The following is a 22,746-nucleotide window of genomic DNA, read 5'->3' on the forward strand; positions in this document are numbered from 1 at the left end:
AAGGAGATTGCTTGGGATAATAGGTATGCAGGGCTTCTTTTTGTTGTGAAATGTCATAAATGATGTTACGTGTTATACTGTGTATTTTGAGTTTTGACTAATTTTCATCCTGTTGTGTTCATGAGGAATGAAGAAATCATATTTCTGCAGACAGAAAAGAGAGATTTACGATATTCTTTTAGTCTTTGGTGTTTTTTTCAATGCATAGGCTTTTCAAGCAGTTTTTTGGCCTTCCTCAAGCACCAGCTTGTTCACTTGCCCATCTCTCTGGTATTTTTTACTCCTGTGGGTGTTCTGCATTTTTTTTCTAGCTCTCTACATGGTTCTGTGGCTCTGTTTACTGCTTTCAAAGAACGGGCTTTTACATCTTTGATATATCTCTTATCAGAGCTGCCATACGGGCATAGAGGTTTTTAATGCAGTGGGTCTGCATAGTAGGGTATCCAGTAACATGGATTGTTCGTGAGCCTTTGGACTTTAGTATTATCGAGGGTATGCCCTGTTCATCTAATTGTGGATGTAATGAAATCTTAAAGAAATAAGATGACATTACTATTATTACTTCAATGCTTTCTCTCATGTGACTTGAGATATACTTTATATATCTTGAAATGTTACACAGCCTTTAGTAAACAAGTCACTAGCATAAATGTTAATGTAACATATACCAAGTTCACTTACTTAAAGCAAATTTTTAATTTTCCCAAGGGGGACGGCAAAGAGCCAAGATACCACATAGTTGACTCACACTTATAAAGTTTAAAACACATGCTGGACAAATCTGTAAACTGAAACATATATTATTATGTGGTATTTTAACCAGGAAAATTTTTTAAAATGTATTTATTAAAAAAAAAAAAAGATAGTATCTGAACTATGGACACTCCTAAGTAGTGTGTTGTAAGGTCATATTTACAGATATTGCTGTATACTTCCTTGTGATCCTGAAATTGGCACAAATCTCAAATGGCCCACCAGAATGGTTGTATGCAAGTGACTTTAAAAAGAAAGGTTAATACTAATAAAAATTACTAGTAAATAAAGAAGTTTACCTAGAAAGGAGGGTGAAGATACCTTGTTGGAACAGGGTTATAAGGAAGGGTTGAAATAGGTTAGCGAGAAAAGAGCAAAATGGACAAAGACTAGATAGAAAGCTCTAAGTACATAGTAGCCTGCGCACATGGTTAAACTGAGCCATAAAGAACCTAGTTTTCTCCTGGTTTTCTGCATTCAGTTGAGCCAGTGTATTTTGTATTCAATTGCTGTTATGTTGGAGCATTAAAAATTAAAATGCTGTTAGTTTTATTTATTAATACAACTTCCTTGATATACTGACATAACTCTCCATTTAGAATTATAAATTATAGCAAAAAACCTGTAATGTGTATATACACACTTTTAAATGGCTTTATGGAAGTATAATTGCCATAAAATAGACTATATATACTTAAAGTGTACAATTTTGTGTTTGACATATACGTACGCTTATGAAACAATAACCACAAACAAGATAAGGAACACATTTATCACTCCCCCAAGACTCCTTGTGTCCCTTTATAACTCTTCCTTCCCACATCTTTTTCCTCATATGGCTACTTATCTACTTTTTTTTTTAAACTCATTTTATTTAAAAAAATTTGTTTTAATGTTTATTCATTTTTGAGACAGAGAGACACAGAGCATGAGGGGAGGGACAGAGAGAGAGAGAGGAAGACACAGAATACAAAGTAGGCTCCAGGCTCTGAGCTGTCAGCACAGAGCCAGACACGGGTCTCGATCTCACAAACTATGAGATCATGATCTGAACTGAAGTTGGACATTCAGCCGACTGAGCCACCCAGGTTCCCCAACTTATCTACTTCCTATCACTATAGATTAGTTTGCATTTTCTAGAGCTTTATATAAATGGAATCATACAGCATGCATTCTTTCTTTGGTCAGGTCACTTTTTCTTCTGTTGTGCAGCATTTTAATTTGAGGTTCATCTATGTTGTATTTATCAATGGTTCATTTTTATTGCTGACTCGTATCATATGTCAGCATGTGATTATTGATTATCCATTTACCTATTGATGTATATTTCAGTTTCTAGGTTTTGACTTTTACAAATAATGCTGCTATGAATATAATTTTCGAGTATTTGTATAAACATATGCTTTCTTTTCTTTTGGACTAGTACCTATGAATAGAATGGCTGAATCACATGTTAGGAGTATGTTTTTCAAAATGGTTGTCCTATTTTTACAGTCCTATACCAGCAGTATATGAGATTTTTAGTTCTATTTCCTCATCAGCCCTTGGCTTTATCAGTCTTTTTAATTTTAGCCATTCTAAGGTTTCGTTTTGCACATTACCAATTTTTAAAAAATTCTCAATCTTCAGTTAATTCTTCTTTCATATCTTATTATTTGACCATTCTGAGTTTGTGACATTCTGATTCATAGTGGTGTTTCACATCTATAATTGCTTATTTAGTTATAGACTTTATCATATCTTTCAAGAACTTTCATATGTTCTTGAAAGTCTATATAACTTTTTCTTCTTCTAGTAGAGCTTTAGCACAAAACACAGTAATCGAATATGAAATAAGAGTCCTATTTCTACATATGGTTTCAGGTGAAGCTGCCACTGCAACTTAATGCAAACACTAGTTTCTAGTCAGAATATTCTATCAAATAACTTTGTAAGTACACTACTTCCGATTACTACGGGACTGTCTTTCAATGAATTGAACTTCCCAGTCCCGCCTCTCCAATGTTCTTGTGTAGGCCCCTCCCACCTGAAACTCAACTTATTTGTGGGACTTGCTTTAACTAATAACCTATCACAGGTTATTACAAAGTCACATGCTTGATAAATATTTGCATACTGAGGCCTCTGTTAAAAGTCACCATTACCAACAGCAGGTGAGAGTGAAAGTCCATATGGAAAGAAAGACTTAACCATTCTTGCTTTCCCAACTGAGCCCAAAACTTAGCCTACTCAGAAGGTGGAATATGAGCCCAGGAGAGAATGGCAGAAACACCATTTCCCCAATCGTGAGAAATAAAGTGGTTATTGATCTAAGGCATTATGATTTTTAGTGCTTTGTCATACAGCAATAGGTATATGAACCATATTAACCATTATTTTTTATACTTAGTGAGAAGGATGATGTGGTTGTACCTTCTTAACTCTTGTCTGTTGTTTACAGTCATACTTTCATGTCTTTGGGAACACTTTTTATTTTTCTGTGAAATAGCATTTATTGTGGCTCCAGCTACATACCCGTGAGATGTGCCTGGCCGGGCCTGCTAGACTTGTACAGTTTGTACAGTAAATACATCAGCAGGGCCTGCTCTCCACAGCCAGAAATGCCCCTACCAGTTTCCACCCAGCTTCCAGTTTCCCAGTTTCCCAGGATCCTTCTCTACCTTCTTTTCAGCATGTTTGGTCTCCGTCTCCTGCTGATGCTCCTTCAAACTTCTTCCAGGCCTGCTCAGCCTTCCCTTGCCAGCTCATTGTCTCCAGACCTTCCCAGTTGTCATTGCTACACAAATCTGGTCTTGGCTGGGTGCCAGCTGCCCATGGTGCCAACAGGGCAGCAAAGGGACTACCTTTGTTACTGGGCTCCTGGCCACCCCAGTTATATGCGTTGGCCAGCCGTGTGCCCTCATGGCTCTAGGGGACCTGGCTCCTGCCACCCCTGCTGGTCTGGGAACACTCTTGATTTTAACTTTTATTTTGTCACAATCAGGTTTTCTCTGTAATTTTATTTTAATGTGTGATTTGGGAGCAAGGGATTCATGAATTCCAAAAGGGTAGAAAAAAATGATGAGGAGAATGGTGTAGATAAAAAGAGAAGCAAAGGAAAAAAGCTTAAATCATGAAGCAAAAGATGGTCTTTCTTATAAAGAGGATTGAAAATAGAAATAGGATTTTAAAAAAGGGCATTTTCTTAAGAATTCACTAACTACTGACCTGGTTGTATGTTCTAAGAACTTATGTCATTAGAAATAGTCATGATACTTAAGAACCTTATGTGATGTATTAAATGGAGACAAACTATGAGAAATCAGTCAAGCTTTCACATTGTACTTTTTTCACACAGATTCCTCTATTTTTAAAAAATTAATTTATTATTTAATTCACATCCAAGTTAGCATGTAGTGCATCAATGATTTCAGGAGTAGATTCCTTAATGCCCCTTACCCATGTAGCCCATCCCCCCTCCCACAACCCTTCAAGTAATCCTCTATTTGTTCTCTATTTAAGAGTCTCTTATGTTTTGTCCCCCTCCCTGTTTTTATATTAAGTTTGCTTTCCTTCCCTTATGTTCATCTGTTTATATCTTAAATTCCTCATATGATGAAATTATATGATATTTGTCTTTCTCTGACTAATTTCGCTTAGCATAATACCCTCCAGTTCCATCTAGATAGTTGCAAATGGCGAGATTTCATTCTTTTTGTTTGCCAAGTAATACTCCATTGAATGTATGTATGTATGTATGTATGTGTGTATGTATGTATACACACACACACACCACATCTTCTTTATTCATTCAATCATCGATGGACATTTGGGCTCTTTCCATACTTTGGCTGTTGTTGATAGCACTGCTATAAAATTGGGGTGCATGTGCCCCTTTGAAATAGCGCATCTGTATCCATTGGATAAATATCTACTAGTGCAATTGATGGGTCATAGGATAGTTCTATTTTCTTTTTAAATTTTTTTAATGTTTATTTATTTTTGAGACAAGGACATGAGTGGGGGAGGGGTAGAGAGAGAAGGAGACATAGAATCTGAAGCAGGCTCCAGGCTCTGAGCTGTCATGCCTGATGTGGTGTTTGAACTTGTCAACCATGAGATCATGCCCTGAGATAAAGTCAGATACTCAAGGGGCGCCTGCGTGGCTTAGTCGGTTAAGCGTCTGACTTTCGCTTGGGTCATGATCTCACAGTTCGTGGGTTCGAGCCCCGCGTCGGGCTCTGTGCTGATTGCCAGCTCAGAGGCTGGAGCCTGTTTCAGTCTGTGACTCCCTCTCTCTCTGACCCTCCCCTGCTCACGCTTTCTCTCTCTCCTAGAAGTAAATAAAACATTAAAAAAAAAAATTAAAAAAAAAAAAGTCAGATACTCAAATGACAGAGCCATCCAGGTACCCTGCATAGTTCTATTTTTAATTTTTTGAGGACCCTCCAAATTGTTTTCCAGAGGGGCCGCACCAGTTTACATTCCCACCAGCAGTGCAAAAGAAATCCTCTTTCTCTGCGTCCTCGCCAACATCTGTTGTTGCCTGAGTTGTTCATGTTAGCCATTCTGATAGGTGTGAGGTGGTATCTCATTGTGGTTTTGATTTGTAGTTCCCTGATGATGAGTAATGTTGAGCATTTTTTCATGTGTCGGTTGGCCATCTGGATGTCTTCTTTGGAGAAGTGTCTATTCATGTCTTTTGCCCATTTCTTCATTGGAATATTTGTTTTTTCGGTGTTGAGTTTGATAAGCTCTTTATAGATTTTGGATACCAATCCTTTATCTGATACATTGCTTGCAAATATCTTCACCCATTCCATCAGTTGCCTTTTAGTTTTGCTGATTGTTTCTTTCACTATGCAGAAGCCTTTTACCTTGATGAGGTCCCAGTAGTTCATTTTTGCTTTTGTTTCCCTTCCCCCTGGAGTCATGTTGAGTAAGAAGTTGCTGTGGCCAAGGTCAAAGAGGTTTTTGCCTATTTTCTTCCTAGGATTTTGATGGCTTCCTGTCTTATGTTTAGGTCATTCATCCATTTTGGGTTTACTTTTGTGTATGGTGTAAGAAAGTGGTCCAGGTTCATTTTTCTCCATGGTACTTTCCAGTTTTCTCAGCACCATTTGCTGAAGAAACTGTGTTTATTCTATTGGTTATTCTTTCCTGCTTTGTCAAAGATGAGTTGGCCATATGTTTGTGGGTCCTTTTCTGGTTTCTCTACTCTGTTCCATTGATCTGAGTGTCTGTTTTTGTGCCAGTACCGTACTGTCTTGATGATTACAGCCTGTAATACAGCTTGAAGTCCGGGATTGTGATTCCTCCTGCTTTGGTTTTCTTTTTCTTTTTACTTTGGCTATTCCTGGTCTTTTCTGGTTCCATACAAATTTTAGGATTGTTTGTTCTAGCTCTGTGAAAAATGTTGGTGTTATTTTGATAGAGATTGCATTGAAAATGTAGATTGCTTAGGGTAGTATCGACATTTTAACATAGTTCTTCCTGTCCAGGAGCATGAAATATTTTTCCATTTTTTTGTGTGTGTGTCTTCTTCAATTTCTTTCATAAGCTTTCTATAGTTTTCAGTGTATATATTTTTCATCTCTTTTGTTATGTCTATTCCTAGGTATTTTATGATTTTAGGTGCAGAGATTCCTCTTTTATGGCTATATCAGATTTAAAAAATTTTTTAGTATTATGGTATGAGGACAAAAATAATTCTCATTAAACATGACTCATTCTCATATTGAATGTCCATCTGAAACTAGGTTACCTGAAAGGAGATTTACCTTCCATTTCATGGACTTTCTGATACCTTTTTAAAATCAACAACCACTTATAAACAAGTCTTTCTATTTTGACTAGTATGATAAACTTTCATTATTTCATAATTATAGTACAATCTATATTTACTTTCAGACTAATGTTTACATTTAAATGCATGTTTAGTATTTATTTATTATCTTTTTCTCTGTGAAAGTATGGATTGGGATAGAACTTATTCCAGTTTTTACCATTAAAATTAATGGAAATGATTTTCCATTTAATGCCTTTTCATTTAGTGGTCGAGTTTTCAGGAACAAATTAAAGTCACTAAGTGAGGCATGCATGTTTAGGTGATTATCTTGTATTGTGGGGTTATAGTTTTCTATTTTGTGGGATTTGGGGGGTATTTTCATTAAGATAAAATTGTTTTTCTCTTCTAGTAGTTTAGTGTGAATGTTATTAATTTTGTTTTGTTTTGCTCATGATGAATTCAGTATGTTTTTTTCTAAGCCAGCTTTAACAATAGTTTTACAGAGGTTAGGAGGGGTTCAGATGCTTTATCTGGTTTCCTAGTGGGAGTATGTCTTTTTCTGTAGACATGGTGAAGTATAGGATTTCTTTAATAAATAGCACCTTGGCACAATGGCTTCAGCTCTTTCTCTGTCCCCCCCCCCCCCAGTTTTCTTATAAGACCTTTACCTTCAGCTGCTTTCTTCAATATTTCCTTTTCCAGTTGAGTTCCTAAGGACAAATACCATGTCTGTTATGATTCCTCTCTGATGCTTTCCTTCTGAATGACATCTCTGGTCCTGTACTCATTCTCAGCCCTTTCCTTTGATTCATTAGTAGACAACACTTTGATCCAACTGATCTGAGACCTGTTTTCAGCAATTACCCACTTAGATGAGACTTCTTGCTTCTGGAAGTAGTAAATCCTAGGTGATTTTATCTATGTTTTGCCACTAGTAGGACCGTTGCACTCTTTACTTGTTTTCCAAGTAATCCTTGCTTAGCTCTGGGACAGCTCAGGAAAAGGCTCTGCCAATTTTGAATATTTCTGATCCCTCTATGTAAATGTTATTTAAATTTCTTTAAATTGTTGTTTTTTCTTTCTTAGTTATGCTATAGTACAATTCAGGAGCAATTTCATTTGCTTGTTGACGTGTGTGTGTGTGCGTATGTGTGTATATATATGTATATATATATATATTTGAAGATACATGGAGATTCAGACTTAATTGGCCATGTATACACACACAAACACAGTTTTAAAAATATTTGGGTTGTATCATTCTTATTTGCACCTTGCTGTTTTTGTTTTTCAATATGGTATGTTTTCATTTAACAATGATTATTAGTGCTACCTTATGCACATCATCCTATTGTACACATATTTCATTAATATACATGTTTTAAAACATTGCTCATAAATAGAAAGTGTCAAGCTTAAAATAGGCCATGAGGTGCTGTCACCAGATCTAAAGGTGTCATGTTTAGTTTTGTAAGATTTTGTGTAAAAGAATGATGGTAAGGCAAAGAAGAAAGCATCTGTGAAAGATTTGTTTCCTACACTGTCTGATAGTAAACTTGAGAGCAAAAATTAGCCACAAATTTTATTAAAATGGGACTGTTTCTCCTGCCATTTTACTAGAGTGTATGTTTCATATAGCAGTGTTGCAGAAATTAAATGTAGTTTCCAAGAGCTACATTTAATTCTTGTCATGTGGTTCTGCCTGATTTTAATAGAAGTCCTTGTGGAATGAACCCACACAAAGTTTTGAGCCTTTTTTTCAGAGAGTGAGCATTGAAGTCCCATCATTACAAGGAGTTGAGAGGATGTTACCTCTTTTCTTGGATGTGTTTCATGTGTTACCACTTTTCTTTAGGATCCGTATACTTAAGTATTAGGTGACTAGCAATTCTTATATTGTTCAAGCAGATTTGGCTATGAGCCATTTAAACATGGTTGGTGCCAACTGAAATGCTAATATTGTGGATATATTTGTAAAAAGATATTAAAATAAATTTCACCTGTTTCTTTCTACTTATGTTTAATGTAGCTACTAGAAAATTTAACATTATATGTGTGGCTCACTTTATCTTTTTATTTATTTTTATTATTTTCAATGTTTTATTTATTTCTGAGAGAGAGAGAGAAAGAGAGAGAGAGAGAGAGAGACAATGTGAGCAGGGGAGGGTCAGAGAGAGAGGGAGACACAGAATCCAAAACAGGCTCCAGGCTCTGGGCTGGCTGTCGGCACAGAGCCTGATACGGGGCTTGAACCCATGAACCGTGAGATCATGACCTGAGCCAAAGTCGGATGCCCAACCGACTGAGCCACCCAGGCACCCCATCTTTTTATTGAACTGTGTTGCTCTAACCTTATTTTGGTATATAGGTATACATTTGGATTTTTTTTCATGATTTCTTCGTGGAAAAGCATCACAGTTTTTCTTTCTTTTTTTTTTCCTCCACATTTTCTTGTTACATGTACAGATCTATCCATTTATCTCTCCCGAGCTGTTAGCCAGGAATATTTACAGGAGTTCCTGGAAATGTAGTGTAAGGAAAGCTTGCCAGAGGATAATAGTCTATAATGTATAGTTGAAGAAAGAAGCCTTCAAAGCAAACCTTGACTTTATGATATTCTGGATGACATTGAGCCTTCAGTGGCAGCTTTTTTAGTATTAATCTAATAAGAACTCTACCTATTGTGATATTTGTGTTTAATGGATCTGGTTTTCATTTTGGTTCTATAATTTTCTTTCTGTAAACATTTATGCCAAGGTTAGTGCTCTGTAATATTCACTGATACACCTGAATCCATGGAAAGAAGTGTAGAATAATGGAAAAAACAAAGCTTTTGGAGTCACACAGACCTAGATATGAATTATTAGCTGCATAAACTAGTAAACTAGTCAACAGTCTTCAGGCTTAATTTCTTATTTGTAAAGTGTTGCTCATATACAACTGCTGGGCTTGGTTCTTTTAAGAATTAAATAAGATAATGTTTTCAAGTATTTCTTATAGTATCAGGTCCATATTAGGTGCACCTAACATTAATTGAGGGAGAAAGATATGAAGGGCAGCCAGGGACTTCTCTACCAGAAATTTACTTTCATACGTACATATGTATGAAGAACTAATGTATGTATGTATGTGTGCATGTGGGTATATATATAATTTTTGGGAAAGCTTTGCCTGTATGACTGTTGGGAAAATGTGGCTGTGCCCAGTTTGTCCAGTACTTGTGCTGCAGGCTTGTCAGGCTTCATGTCTTAGCCTAGTACTGTCTATCTCTGATGAACAAAAGCCCTTTATTCTCATTGGAAAATAGTTATTTGTTTATAGTCCCCACGAAGCTCATGCTGTATTTATATATTTATATCTACACTGAGGTGTAACTGAAATACAACAAATCACATCTTTAAAGTGTATTGTATGATAAACTTTGGCATATGTATACACCCATGAAACCAGCACTCCTGTGAAAGTAATGAGCATATCCATCACCCACAGTAATTTGTTCGTGCCCCTCATTAATGCAGTCTTGCTGTCCCTCCCAGTAGGAAGGGAATAGAAGGAGCACATTGCTATGTAATAAGTCTCCAAGTATCACCGAGGTCTTTTTTTTGGGGGAGATACTCAAGATAACTTTAGTATATAGTTAAAAATATAAAGGTACTAGTTTATAATTCAGAATTGTTTTTCCTTCTGCTCTACATCTGGAGTAAAGGCCTTTTAAAAGAAAAGCTTTCCATCTAGGACAAGTTCATAAAACTACTAAAGGGCTTGCAGTTTCTCTGTGTAATCATTTCAAAACAAAATTTTTCAGCCACCAAAAGGATGCAGTCTTGACATATAAATAGAAAACAGATTGAGTTTTTGGCTGATATTGCTGTATTGGTTTAGATGTTGGTTTGGTCAACTTCAGGCTTAGATTACAAGATTTGCAAATTAAAGGAAAACCAAAAGGGGAAGAACATCTGCATAGATTCTGACTTTGTGGAATTCCATACAGGGACACTTACTCTACTTCTGGTGGAGGACGCCATGTGCACAGCGAACCAGCTCTATAAAGAGGTCACTGTTATGTTGTGCTTGTCCTAAAGACAAAATCGATGATGAAAATTAAGTAATTCATTATGAAGAAACATGGCAGTTTCTAAATCAAGTGTAATTCCATAATTTTGGGGGGAAATATTTTGTTGATGTAACTATATGGTATTTAGCCAGAGTAAAATCCTGCTAAATGTCACTAGTTGTGTTACTTGATGGTTTTCTTGAATCCAAGTATTGGGATTTGAGAAAGATAATTTGTTTTAACTAAGACTTAAACATGTTTTAATCAAGGGCTATGTTGATTACTACATAGCAGTAAATGGACACATTTCACTGAGATATACGGAATCCTTACATCTGGGTAAATCATACCTTGTGTGTATGATTTAAAAATGTTTGCTATGAAAAAATGGTTGCTATAGATTACCTATCCTGCTATCTCAAAGAAATGCTTTACTTTACTATTTTTCCCTTTTATTTTTAAGAAGGAACATTGTATTCTCTCTCTCTTTATAAGGTTTTTAATGTTTTATTTATTTTTGAGAGAGAAACAGATTGAGAGTGGGAAAGAGGCAGAGAGAGTGGGAGACACAGAATCTGAAGCAGGCTCCAGGCTCAGAGCTGTCAGCACAGAGCCAACGTGGGGCTTGAACTCAAAAATGGTGAGGTCATGACCTGAACTGAAGTTGGCTACTTAACTGATTGAGCCACCCTGGCGCTCCTATATTCACTTTTTAAAATGTTTATTTATTTACTGAGAAACAGAGAGAGAGAGAGAGAGAGAGAGAGCGCCCGCGTGCATTTTCCTGTGTTAGCAGGGAGGGGCAGAGAGAAAGGGAGTGACAGAATCCCAAGTAGGCTCCACACTCAGCACAGAGCCTGATGTGGGGCTCTATCTTATGGCTACGAGATTGTGACCTGAACTGAAATCAAGAGTGAGATGCTGAACCAACTGAGCCACCCAAGCACCCTGGAACATTATATTCTTTTAAGAAATATTTATGGGTACCTACTATATTTCAGCTATTCTTACAGTATCTGGGAATTTAATAGTAATCTGAGGCAGTGGTTTTGAACTGTGCAGAGAAAGGGGTGGGGTGTGTGTGTGGGAGCATAGGTGATTTTGATCAGAGATCCATGGCAGCATCTGGGGACAATTTTTGGTTGTTAAAACTTGAGGTGAGGAGGAACTAATAGGTAGAGTCAAGGATACTGCGAAACATCCTTTTAGGTAGAGATCAGCCCCTGACAATAAAGAATTTTCCAGCATATGTCAATAAATAGGGCCAAGGTTGAGAAACTTGTGCCTAAGGAGACAAAAATTTATGCACCAGTTGAGCTGGCCTTCTAGCATAGAGAGAAACAAATAAGTAAAATATATGGTATAGTGATAAGAGATGTACAAAATATTAGATAAGGTGATTAACTAATGTTAGGGCAATATTATGTGTTTTTAATGGATATTTAGAAAACTTGGTGTTTGGGCTGTATTGAATAGAGTCAATCATTTAGTGTCCATGTGTACCTCTTTTGGGTATATTTCTGTTTGGCATATATACCTAGGAGTAGGATTGCTAGATCATAAGTTATGCTTTGTTAGTACCATACAGTTTTCTAAAGTGTTTTACCTTCCTACAAGTAGTTCATGAGGATCCCAGGAGCAGTACTTTGTGTGAAAACTTGGCATTGATAGTCTTCATTTTAGCCATTCTGATGGGTTTGCATTGGTCTCTCATGTGGCTTTTGTTTGCATTTTACTGATAGCTAATGAGTTTGAATACTTTTACATGGATTTGTAAGCTATTTCAGTATCCTCTGAAGTGCCTGTCCAAGTCTTGCTCATTTTTCTTTTGCATTGTATGTCTTTTTCATTTGTAGGAGTCCTTTTAATGTTTATCACTTTTATGATTCACTTCTGTTTACTGCAGGGTCATGAAGCTGATTCCAGAATGTACATGGGTATCAATACAGAGGTCTAAGAATAGCCAAGACAGTTGTGAACAAATTTGGTGCGGTTACATTACTTAATACCAGCTTATGAAGTAACAGTAAATAAGTCACATTGGCATAAGGAGAAGGTTTAGATTAGTTGAATACATAGAGTCCAGAAACAGATAAAGTTGTTACTGCAGTACAGAGAAGGTTCATGTATGGTTCATTTGGATATTCATATGGAAAATGAAGAATATTTTCCATGCAAAAATAAATTTAAGATGTATTTGGATCTAGATCTGAGGAAAAATACCCCAATATTTGAAGATAAAGAAATCATCTTCATGACTGTAAGGTGGGCAGATATTCCCTAAACAGAACATGATTAAGTCCTGACTAAAACGGAAAAGATTTATGGGGCTCCTGGATGGCTTAGTCAGTTAGGTATCTGACTTTAGCTCAGGTCAATATCTCAAGGTTTGTGAGTTCGAGCCCTGTGTCAGACTCTCTGCTGATAGCTTGGAGCCTGGAGCCTGCTTCGGATTTTGTGTCTCCCTCTCTTTCTGCCCCTCCCTTGCTTATGTTGTGTTTCTCTTTGTCTTTCAAAAATGAATAAACATTAACAAAAACTTAAAAAGAAATGGTTTATATTCTTTTAGTTTCAATATTATACAGAAAATTGCTTCATTTGGTGGTATGCCATGTATATATGATAGCCTGTTATGTGAAGCAATGAAAAGCTAGGATTTCATTGTCCCACAAACCTTTTTTTAATGTCAGCATGTGGAATTATCATCCAATGACAACACAGTAGAATGTGCATCATTTCCTGTGTTGATGATACTGTTGGTCCTGTAAGATTGTCTTAAAAAACTGGGCTTTGAAATCTTGGATTTGCTTTTTTTTCATTTGTAGTTTAAAAAAATTCCTTTGTTTCTTTATGTTCCTAGTATTCCAATTATTGAACACCTTTATGTAGCATTTCTTTATGTTTGAGAAATGTAAATGCAACTATAATGGTACAAAACATGATACTGTCTCACAAATCTAGTTGGAAAACATTCCTGAAAGATTGCAGAAATCCTTAAAGCCATCCAGGTCATGAGGAGGGAAAAGGACAAATAGGAAGTCCCGGACAGTTTCTTTGAAAGGGCGTCCTAAGTCAAATAGTAGAACAAACTTTTTTTAATGCTTTAAAATCCTGGATTTTGTATTCTGTGCAGGATGGTACAGAGGGGCACGGTTTTCTTATGTATTTCTATGTTTAAAGCTGTTAGTCATATCTTAGGATTCTTTGACGGGGATTTAAAAAAGAGAGAAAAACTCCTTTTGGACTAATACTTTGCTGAAAAACTTGAAAAAATTACAAGCAAATTGAAGTATTGTTTCCTGTGTGTAAACAGATTATTATTATTTAAAAATAAACTTTCTGGCCTCAATAAGGTAGTTTGTCACAATCAATATAATATCCCAGAGGCAAGATTTATTTTTGTTGTTGTTGTTTTTCAAGTCTTTTGAGTGTGTTATATCTTAACGTTAACTGATTTTATCCTTTGTTAGACACAATTGTTACAACAAGTGGTTTTTCTTGGCATTCAAGTAATTCTATTAACATCTTGTTTTTCAAACACAGTCTAAAGAAGGTTACAGCAAGTACTGAGAGGTATCTGGCACATTAGTTTGAGCCTCCTGCTTGGGTGGGGGCGAATGTGCTTATGGACCCGCGGAGCAGATAGAGATGCACAACAAAGGACAGAATTTTGAGTACCCCTTTGGAGTTATTATTAATATTTTTAAAATCTCTGTGGGCCATAAACGTGTGGTCTATTTAGTTTATCACTTACTTAAATGTAACAGTTATTCTTTCTCTCCGTGGAAACAATGAAATATAGTAAATTTGTACGTTGTAACATTTCCAATTTTGTTTTAAACTCTATGTTCTTACAGTCTTTTCATTTCCTTGAAAAGCTTCAAGAATACATTCTGAATGCATCTGTTTGTCAGTTTTTTCCATGTACCTTTTTCTAACAAGGAAATAAAAAGTTTATGATGACCAGATAGCTTGATGAAAACAGCTGCAGAGCATACTTCTGCGATTCACTTGTCAAATGAAGCAGCGATATAGGAAAAATGGTAATGCACCGCTCCAGTCTCACACACAAAAGTGCTGCGTTTGGGGCCACTTGAAATTATTAAACACTAAACGCCATCACGTTAATTAGAAGAGGAACAAACTCTACAAAGATAAATATGTTTTCAATATGATTCTTAGGGAGGGTACAGTAGAAACCAGTGAATAGAGAGGAAATTTATTTCTGGCAGGACTCTAGACATGGAACTGTGGCTGAACTTTTTACCCTAATTACCTCCTGCTAATGCCTGCAGCGGTCTGGAATCAAAGTGGTGCTTCGGGCCCTGGAAATTCTCTGATGTGGCAAACGTTTGTTGTGTGAGAAGGGTTTCTTAAGAAAAAGCAGAATATTGTGACAGGATTTAAAAAAAATTTCTCAGTTACCACCCACCTCACTTGTTGCCTACAAAAATAGAGTAATTGTTTGCATCTGTGTGTGCTTTTTTCCCCTCTAAGAAATAACTGTTATAAATCAATGTGACATAGATCCAGTGAACTGAGGCTTGCCCGAGGTAGCTTTCTTTTTTTTTTTAATGTTTCTCGTTTATTTTAAAATCTTAGTTCAAATGTAAAGAAGTTATTTTTGATAAGTGAGAAAAAACATTCTGCCCATTTCTTAGGAGAATTTGGATCTCAAAGTATGCTTTTCAAAATCAAGTCTAACTACTTTCATAGCATCAAACTGATAACTATTAAATTGCTTAATCCTGGAAGTTGAAGTGGGAATTTTGAGTTTCCCTTTTTAACTCTCCATCCAACTGGGACTTAAACCTTTGAGACATTTCTTTTTAATTTTTCTGAAACTTTACATCATTCCATTTATCTGTCATAAAATTTCTGGCTCCTTATACATATTTTTGAAATGAAAAGACTAAGTGTTGTGAAAACCACCTGCTTTTCATCCTTTGCTTTTAAAATCAGTGTTTCTATACCATACGTAGGATAAACACATTGACCTTGCATTCTCTATGTTCTGAGACCATCCACATTTCAATTATGAACATCTGTGCTAAGTTATATCTCCAACTCCAGCCCTTTACTAATCTTAAATACCTTGTAGATAATTCTTGAAAAACACTAATTGCACTGTTATTTTGTAATGCAAATAAATTCATGGTTTCACTTGACTAGAAATTTATTTTGGCAGTCTTTTTTTAGGTGTTGTATAGAAATAGCTTTAATTTATAAAGGTGGTATGTTATTAGTTCTCTTGATCCTGGCCAATAAAGGTAATTTTTATTCCTCATAATGAAATCTAAAATTTCTTATAAGGTTGTGTCACAAATTCACATCTTGCTGTGGGTAAGCTGTGGTTACAGTTGCTCCTCCAGTACAACCTTACCATTTTGTATATTGTATAGGTTTGCACTGCATCTGTGACCATTCAAATAGTTATATTTGTGAATTGTGAAGTAGGGTTAGTTGTTTGAGTTACCAGTATCAAATTATGTTGAAGATACTTTATTTTTATTTTGGTGTACATAAGTTTGTAAAAAATCTTTTTAATTAGTGGAAGGCAATTATACATTTTCTCTTTAATATATTGTTCTGAAATGATAAATATCCACATTGGACGTAATATATGAATTTCACAACTTTTATTGTTTGATTTCCCTTGATTCCCTCCTATTCCACCTACCTTTACAAGAAGAGTCAAAGAAGAAAAATATTTTTCTTTTAACTATAAAAGTAATCTTTTATTGCAATAATACTGTTAAAACTGGGAAACTACTTGTGTTTTTTTTTTTTAATTTTTTTTTGAAACTACTTGTGATTTAACCATGTCTATATCTTTAGGCATTTAGTGCTGTTGCAATTTAATTTATACTTCATTTAAAATAACTTTGCATATTATTAGGAGAAGTACTTACAGTCTTATCAGCTTTTTCCTAAATCTGATACCTCAGGAAAAAGAAATGACAATGATGTGGCTTTATGGCATCCTATGGAGTATAAAATATTCCTTCTGACTTTCGAACAAACACAGTCTGTGGTGTACAAATTATGATTTTCTTGAACTTTAATAAGTCAAATTAGAAGGATTGATTTTGAACAGTATACTTAGCTTTCCTCTAAAAAAATAAATGTTCAGGTTTTTGTATCAAGTATTAGGTATTAACACTTATAAATATTAATACTCTATTAAGTATCAAGAAGTGAAAAAAAAAGTATTAGATTTTAAGCATGTTCTTTTATAAAAGTATATGTGTACAAGAGTATTCTTTGATTTTGAGAAACAGATTTCATATAATCTATTGACTTTACTTTTCCTACGTTTTTCAAGGTGTCTCAAATGATAGAAGAATTTGTTGGCTTCTTTGACGTGTGTAATAAATAAGTTGGTTTATATTGGTTCCATGCACATTGATAAAGTGTTAGGGTAATCCTAGAATAATAAAGCCATGTATGCTTTCACAGTATAGTGTATTTGGCCTCTGTGCTTGCTTGGCAGAGGTTGATGTAATTAACATCTTTTTGTGAATTGAGCCAGACCTTAGTGTTCTCATTTCAGGTATCCTATGTTTCTCAGTTAAACTATGGTCATACATATCTGTTGATGTGAGACATGATTCTGTGTATACTTTGTTTATTGTAACAGATTAGCAGTTACGAATTAGCTCCTTTATTAGGGAGTTAAATTCAAGGAGGATTTTGCTGTTTGTTGGAGCATTGTGGCTTCTACCATAAACAACACATAGATTTCCCTTGATACAGTCTTTTCTACTCAAACTTTCATTATAATGTTATGATTCAAAATTAACTTTTTTTAGGGAACTTATTTATGACGTATTTCTTAAATATTAAGTAAAATTTTAATTTCTAACTGTTTTTTGGTCTCCTCTTCTGTATCCCTCTGTCAGTGATTTCCCTTATTTTAGAGGAAATTGTCCATAGGAAGTAAAGAAATAGGAAGTTACAATCCAAGCGTCTAATAGACTCACTAAGAGGGCATGGCATACCTGGCAGGCCCAGTTGGTAGAGCATGTGACTCTTGATCTAGTAGACCCACTAAATTTCTATATCTTCCAAATTTATAAAATAGTGAACAATTTATTAATATTTGTGCAATGATCAAAAAACCTTTTTCTTTTACATAGGGAATTACAAAGTGAGATTTTAGGATCCTGAACTATTAATTTTAAGAATACTATATAACAGTTATAATTGTGGCTAATTATAATATTTGCTATGTGAATACCAGAGGCAGATATATTTGTTTTCCTTTTGAGTTTTGGGAAGCATGCCGATAAAACCAAGGTAGGAGCTTTTTCAGTCTTTGTTATCCTTGTTCTGTGTCTATAAATCACTTTTCTAAGCAAGCAGTAAATGAATATCAGCACCTTAAGATGTTAAATATCTAATATTTGAAATCTTTTCTGTTGATATGACTATTTCCTATAGTGTTTTTATTGCTGAATATTGAATTTTTTTGAAGAATGAAATAAATGCTTAAAGAAAAGCTTTCCTCTACAAAATTTTTCCTGAATCATAGAATCATAATGGTTAAAATTAAATACTACTTAATCACCAGCACCTGCCTATTTACTACATTAGAACTTTAATCCAATCTATTTGGAATTCTCCTAGATTATTCCTCCTCTGCCTCTAAACTTACCTATCCATAATTAAAAAGGATTACCTGTTTATTCTATGTAATATATCTGATCACCTAACATTTATTTTTGTAGAGGAGATAACTGGCAAACACATGCTCTTCCTTGAATATGTTAATATTTTAATAAATGACTAAGTATGTGTTTCAAAACACAAATTTTCAAAATACATGAAGCAGTAATACAGCTGAAAGAGAGAGAAATCAACAATTAAAATTAGAGCTTAACCCTCCTCTTTTGGTAACTGATGTAACCAATAGGAAATCAATAAGGATATGAAAGACATGAACTGCAATATCAATATAACTTAACTGACATCAGAGAACACTATATCCACATACTTTTAAGTACACATGGAACATTTACGAAGACTGATCAGACTACGTGGTAAACCAAGATTCAGTGATAGACTGTGTTTTATAACCATGATGCAATTAAGGTAGAATTCAATAACAGCCATCTCTTTGGAAAATCTATACAATGTTTGGAAATTAAACTTTGGGTCAAGAAATATCATGAAAAAATAGAACTGATATTGAACTGAATGCTTCAAAGAATATAGCATATCAAAAATTTAGGATATAACTAAAGCAGAGACAGAGGGATAGTTATAGCACCAAACACTCACATTTGAAAAGAAGAAAGATCTAAAACTTTTCACCTTAAGAATCTAAAAAAGAGGAGCAAGTTTACCTAAAATAAGTAAAAGGAGGAATATAATAAATGGAAATAAGTGAAAGAAAATGGGTAAACAACAGAGAAAATCAATTTTAAGCCAAAAGCTAGTTCTTAGCAAAAAGAACAGAAGACACAAATTACCAGTATCAAGAATGCGTGAAAGGGCGTTACTGCAGATCTTATGGTCATCATAGGATAATAAGCAATAATGTGAACAACTTTTCTTTGAAAACTTACGTGAAATGGATGAATGGAGAACTTAACTCAGTTAAAAGTTATTGGTAAGTGAAGAACAATCAGTAGAGGGGCGCCTGGGTGGCTTAGTCGGTTAAGCGTCCGACTTTCACTTAGGGCATGATNGAACAATCAGTAGAATAATGTTGCTATGGAGCACTTGATAACTGTAAACAACTATTTTACAATTTTTTTATTTTTATTTTTTTAATGGTTTATTGTCAAGTTGGTTTCCATTATTTTACAATTAAAAAAATAATTTAATAAACTGATTTTTTCTCTGAAGGAGGAGCACAAAACCAAAATATAACTCAGGATAGATAGGGTGAGATAATAGGAGGGGAAGAAATAGAAGGAAAATCCCCCACAAATTTATTACAGAACTGATGGAGAGATTAGAAGGTACAGAAAGGAGAAGAGATAGAAAACTGAATAAAATGAGAGCTTGAACAAAATGGAGAGAAAAGGAGAACAATTGCATGTTTCCCAAACAAGAGAAGCCAAGTAGTGCAATGAAAGGAAGTATTAAATATCAGAATGGTGAGGAACCTCCACACTGTTTTCCAGAGGGGCTGCACCAGTTTACATNAGAATGGTGAGTCCCAAAATATGTCATTGTAGAGTTCCTATATTTTGGGAACTCAGGTTTACCTCATATTCTCCCACAACAACTGAAGCAAATAAGTTAAGACCCTTGAAAAAGACTGCATAAAAGCAGCTCAATTACGTAGGATAAAAAACTATAGATCACATATCAGTAAAATTTGTTGTCGTATTCAAAATCTTTTTAAAAAATGCTTATTTATTTTGAGGCTGGGAGAGAGGCAGAGAGAGAGAGAGAGGGAAACAGAATCCCAAGCGGGGTCTGTACTGTCAGTGCAGAGCCCAGTGCAGGACTTGAACTCACATACTGTGAGATCATGACCTGAGCTAAAGTTGGATGCTCAACCAACTGAGCTACCCACGTTCCCCTACAAAATGTTTTAAACTTAGTAGATTGTATGGTCTTTGTGGCAACTACTGAACTCAGCCTCAGAAAATACATACATACATACTTACAGAAATAAGTATAGCTGTATTCCAATGAAAGTAGAAGTAGGGTTGGATTTAGGATGTAGTTTGTTGACCTCTACTACACACTCAAATTTTAAAAAAAATTTTAATGTTTATTTTTGAGAGAGAGAGAGAACACAAGTGTTGAAGGGGTAGAGAGAGAGGGGGAGACACAGTATCTGAAGCACCCAGCTGTCAGCACAGAGCCCAACGCAGGGCTCGAACTCATAAACTGTAAGTGAGGTCATGACCTGAGCCGAAATTAGATGCTTAACTGACTGAACCACCCAGGCGCCCCTACTACACACTAAAATTTTTGAAAATTTTTTCTTTTCTTTTTTTTTTTTTTAAATTTATTTCTAGGAGAGAGAGAGAGAGAGAGCGTGAGCAGGGGANTCTAAATTAAAATGTTAAGTGCTATGTTTATGAATGGTTTTTAGGATAAAGATTGTGTAGGCATAATTGAAAATAGTATTGTAAATATATAAATTATATATGTGCTTATATTATTTGTATATAAACATATGAAATAAACTGAAGACTTGTTTCCTGTAATATCTCTTCCAGGATTTAAATTTCCCTTGTATTTGGTTTTCACTGTGGTATTTTAAACACAATTCCTTGTATTCTTACTTTATTCTCTATCTTTTAAAAAAAATCCAACTGATTACTGCTGGTGGGAATGCAAACTGGTGCAGCCACTCTGGAAAACAGTATGGAAGTTCCTCAAAAAATTAAAAATAGATCTACCCTACAACCCAGCAATTGCACTACTAGTATTTATCCAAGGAATAGAGGGATGCTATTTTGAAGGAGCACATGCACCCCAGTGTTTATAGCAGCACCATCGACAATAGCCCAAGTATGGAAAGAGCCCAGATGTCCATCAGTGGATGAATGGATAAAGAAGATGTAGTATATATATATACAATGGAGTATTACTCGGCAATCAACAAGAATGAAATCTTGCCATTTGCAACTACGTGGATGGAACTAGAGCGTTATTATGCTAAGTGAAATTAGTCAGACAAACATCATATGACTTCATTCATATTAGGACGTTAAGACACAGAACAGATGAACATATGGGAAGGGAAACAAAAACAATATAAAAACAGGAAGGGTGACAAAACATGAGACTCTTAAATATGGAGAGCAAACAGAGGGTTGCTGGAAGAATTGTGGGTGGGGGCTTGGCCTAAATGGGTAAGAGTCATTAAGGAATCTATTCCTGAAATCATTGTTGCACTATATGCGAACTAACTTGGATGTAAATGAAAAAAAAAAAACCCAGCTAATTATTTAAAATCTCCTTGAAGGTAGAGAGTTTCTATCTCATCTTTGCATTTAAGTACAAATAATAGAAACTTACTTTAAAAATACAATATTTGGCTGCCTCCTGATGGTATGTGAGGTGAGGATCACCTTTGAAGAATATCTGATTTCCAACCCTAATTCTAATATTACCTCCTATTTTTATGTGGAGATATTACTCCTTCCTGCATGAGTACCACCCCATGTAAAAGCATCATTAATACCATTCTCTCAATGTATGAGAATGTTGGAAGGTTTAATTACCCAGTGTTTATTCAGCACTTTACAAAAGAAAAATGTTATTATTAACTAGGCTAATCACAAATTTAGCTTTTAATATGGTTAAGTTTCCATTTCTTTGCTTTTCTTTTTAATTACTTAATAAAAAACGTGACCAACTGGCTTTTGTTCTTTAGGAGCTGAATAAGAATACAACTAATATAATACTATCAAAAATTTTCCTCTTACATTTAAAGGATTAGATTCAGTAACACATGTTGAAGGTTGTGCAGCTTTTTCCATTTAAAAATAAGTGTTTCCATGCTTCTTGCAATTTGTGGTAGATTTAAAATGTCTTTGCTATTTTGTGTTTCAGTTTATACATGCACATTCTTGGAAAATGTCACTTTCTCCAATACTTTGTTCCGCTTTTCCTAATTTTGGTTCAATCTGTTAAATATCATGAATATAAATAATAGAAGGCTTTGTAAAGGAAAATGGTATTAATGTTTAGAATTTTCAAATCATAAAAGCCATATTTCACATTGCTTTAACATGATGCTCATTGTATTGCATTATAAAAAAAACTATTTTGAAAACATTGTCCATGGTAAGAAATGGCTATGATTCTAAGAAAATACATGAAAATAAAAAATATATTGTTATAAAAATTGAAAGTAGATTCTGTAACTCAAGTTTTAAGTATGTTTGATAGAGATTTATAAATTTGAGCTTAGGAGTTTAATACTGTATTATGTGTAATTATTGTCTCCCATCAGGTACAGTAGGGACTTTTGTATCTAAGAAACCATTTTTAGGCAGTCTTCAAATTTCAAAGATGAAGTGTAAGGTTGCTATCATCATTTGCTCATACATTGTTATTTTTTAAATTTTTAAATGTTTATTTTTTTATTTTTTTAAAATGTTTTATTTATTCTAGGAGAGAGAGAGAGAGAGAGAGAGAGAGACAGCGTGAGCAGGGGAGGGTCAGAGAGAGATGGAGTCACAGACTGAAACAG

The 22,746-nt window shown here is 34.9% G+C and overlaps 1 protein-coding gene across 1 annotated transcript in view; it reads left to right on the plus strand.

Annotated features, from left to right (window-relative positions):
- BCAS3 (BCAS3 microtubule associated cell migration factor) overlaps positions 1–22,746 on the plus strand; it is a 586,605-nt gene that overhangs the window by 93,551 nt on the left and 470,308 nt on the right. Inside the window, exon 8 of the mRNA XM_077745617.1 lies at positions 21,703–21,713. Within this exon, the coding sequence (XP_077601743.1) occupies positions 21,703–21,713 (11 nt within the window). The remainder of the gene's footprint in view (positions 1–21,702; positions 21,714–22,746) is intronic.

Source organism: Crocuta crocuta, unplaced genomic scaffold, assembly GCF_008692635.1.
Source record: "Crocuta crocuta isolate KB4526 unplaced genomic scaffold, BGI_CrCroc_1.0 scaffold333, whole genome shotgun sequence".
Lineage (NCBI taxonomy): Eukaryota > Metazoa > Chordata > Mammalia > Carnivora > Hyaenidae > Crocuta > Crocuta crocuta.